This window comes from Chaetura pelagica, unplaced genomic scaffold (assembly GCF_000747805.2).
Source record: "Chaetura pelagica isolate M959 unplaced genomic scaffold, ChaPel_1.0 scaffold504, whole genome shotgun sequence".
Lineage (NCBI taxonomy): Eukaryota > Metazoa > Chordata > Aves > Apodiformes > Apodidae > Chaetura > Chaetura pelagica.
Window position 1 is genome coordinate 2,147 of NW_009953072.1, and position 1,604 is coordinate 3,750.

Here is a 1,604-nt window from a genome sequence, read left to right on the forward strand (position 1 = left end):
CAGTGCCTGGCAAGGAGCTGGGAGGACGCGGCTGTGGTGGCTCCTGAGCCCATCCTGCCCTGTGGGTTTTTCCCCCCCCCACTCTCCCCTCACTGTAGTTCAGGCGTCAGTGGAGATTTGGGGTTGGGTTGGTAGAGGTGGCCCCAGCCCCTGTGTGCTGGCGTGGAGGCATGACCTGGCAGCACCATCCCCATCAGGAGATGTGGTCAAACCCTTCCTCCTCCTGTTCCTCCTCCCATGGCCCTGCCTGGGGCTCTGCCATGTCCCTCTGGCAGCAGCACCGCGAGCTGCTGTCCTGCACCAGCAGGGCAGGTGAGCAGGATGTGTGCCAAGGCCAGGCGTGTGCCAGGCTCCATGTCCACGCTGTCCAGTGCCCACCATCTCACTCCTGTTCTTGGCCCCCACAGGGACAAAACCCCTTTGACCTGGAGTTTGACCAGTCCAACCACCTGGAGCCCGTCTTCAACTTTGAGTGCCCGACCCGTCCCGGTGAGCTGAGGGTGCTGCCTCCCCATGGGGGGGGCTCCTTGCCCCTCCATGTTGGGCCCTTTGCACTCCCCCAGAGATGTGGGGGGGCTGCCCTGGGGGTGGCAATGCTGGGGGAGAGGGGGGTGACTCAGGCTGTGCTTCCATGCAGACATGCCTTCAAGTCAACCCATCGATATCCCTGATGCCAAGAAGAGGAACAAGAAGAAGAAGCGCTGCAGGGCCACCGACAGCTTCTCTGGCAGGTTTGAAGGTGAGTGGGGGGTTGCCCAGGACTTCCCGGGGGTCCCCCCCCACAGTGTAGGGCAGGGCTGGGGCCCTCCTGGTGTCCCTAGGCTTGGGGACAAGGCCAGGGAGAAGGGACAGGTGTGCTGCCCCATGAGCTGGTGGCTCAGGTGGCCTCTCCCTTGGCAGATGTTTACCAGCTGCAGGAGGAGGTGCTGGGAGAAGGGGCCCACGCCAGAGTCCAGTCCTGCATTAACCTCATCACCAACAAGGAGTACGCAGTGAAGGTAAAGCAGGACTGCAGACCCAGCTCCCTCCCCTCCCTGCCTCAGTTTCCCTTTCTGCCCTCCGTGTCTTGGCATCTCCCAGCCCCCCATGACCTGGCGTAGGGTGAGGTTTTCATGGCACTGAAGGGCTGGAGAGGGGCAGGAGGGCAGCAGGGCCAGGCCATGCAGGTGGAACATCATCCTCTGCCACCACCCAGCTCCAGGACCTCGGTCCAGCCCCTTGGCCACGCTCCTTTCCCTGTGAATTAGGGCAGGTGGAAAATTAAATTAATGCTTGTGACACGTCTGGGGACTCGGGACAAGTGGGGGGTGTGGTGCCAGTGGGGTGACCAGCTGCTGCTGGCCCCAGGGAGGGCTCCTTGCCCCTGTAGGCACATGGGGCACTGGTAGCACCCAGCCCACAGTGTGAGGGGCTGGGATGGGCCTCATGTGAAAGTGCAGCCACATGAAAGGGGAGCGTGGCTTCACCCATCACCTGGGGGGGCCTTTGGGTGCCTCAGTGGGGAAACTGAGGCAGTGGGGAGGGCTGAGCGGTGGTGGGGACTGGGGCCAGTGGGAGCACCCAGCTGTCTCCCCACCATGCCATGGGTGGGGACCCCCTTGCCC

At 63.3% G+C, this 1,604-nt stretch overlaps 1 protein-coding gene across 1 annotated transcript in view; it reads left to right on the forward strand.

Annotated features, from left to right (window-relative positions):
* The window catches only part of MKNK2 (MAP kinase interacting serine/threonine kinase 2), an 18,475-nt gene that overhangs the window by 1,539 nt on the left and 15,332 nt on the right, over window positions 1–1,604 (forward strand). Inside the window, 3 exon segments of the mRNA XM_009996875.1 lie at window positions 408–489; window positions 638–739; window positions 901–1,042. Of these exon segments, the coding sequence (XP_009995177.1) occupies window positions 408–489; window positions 638–739; window positions 901–1,042 (326 nt within the window).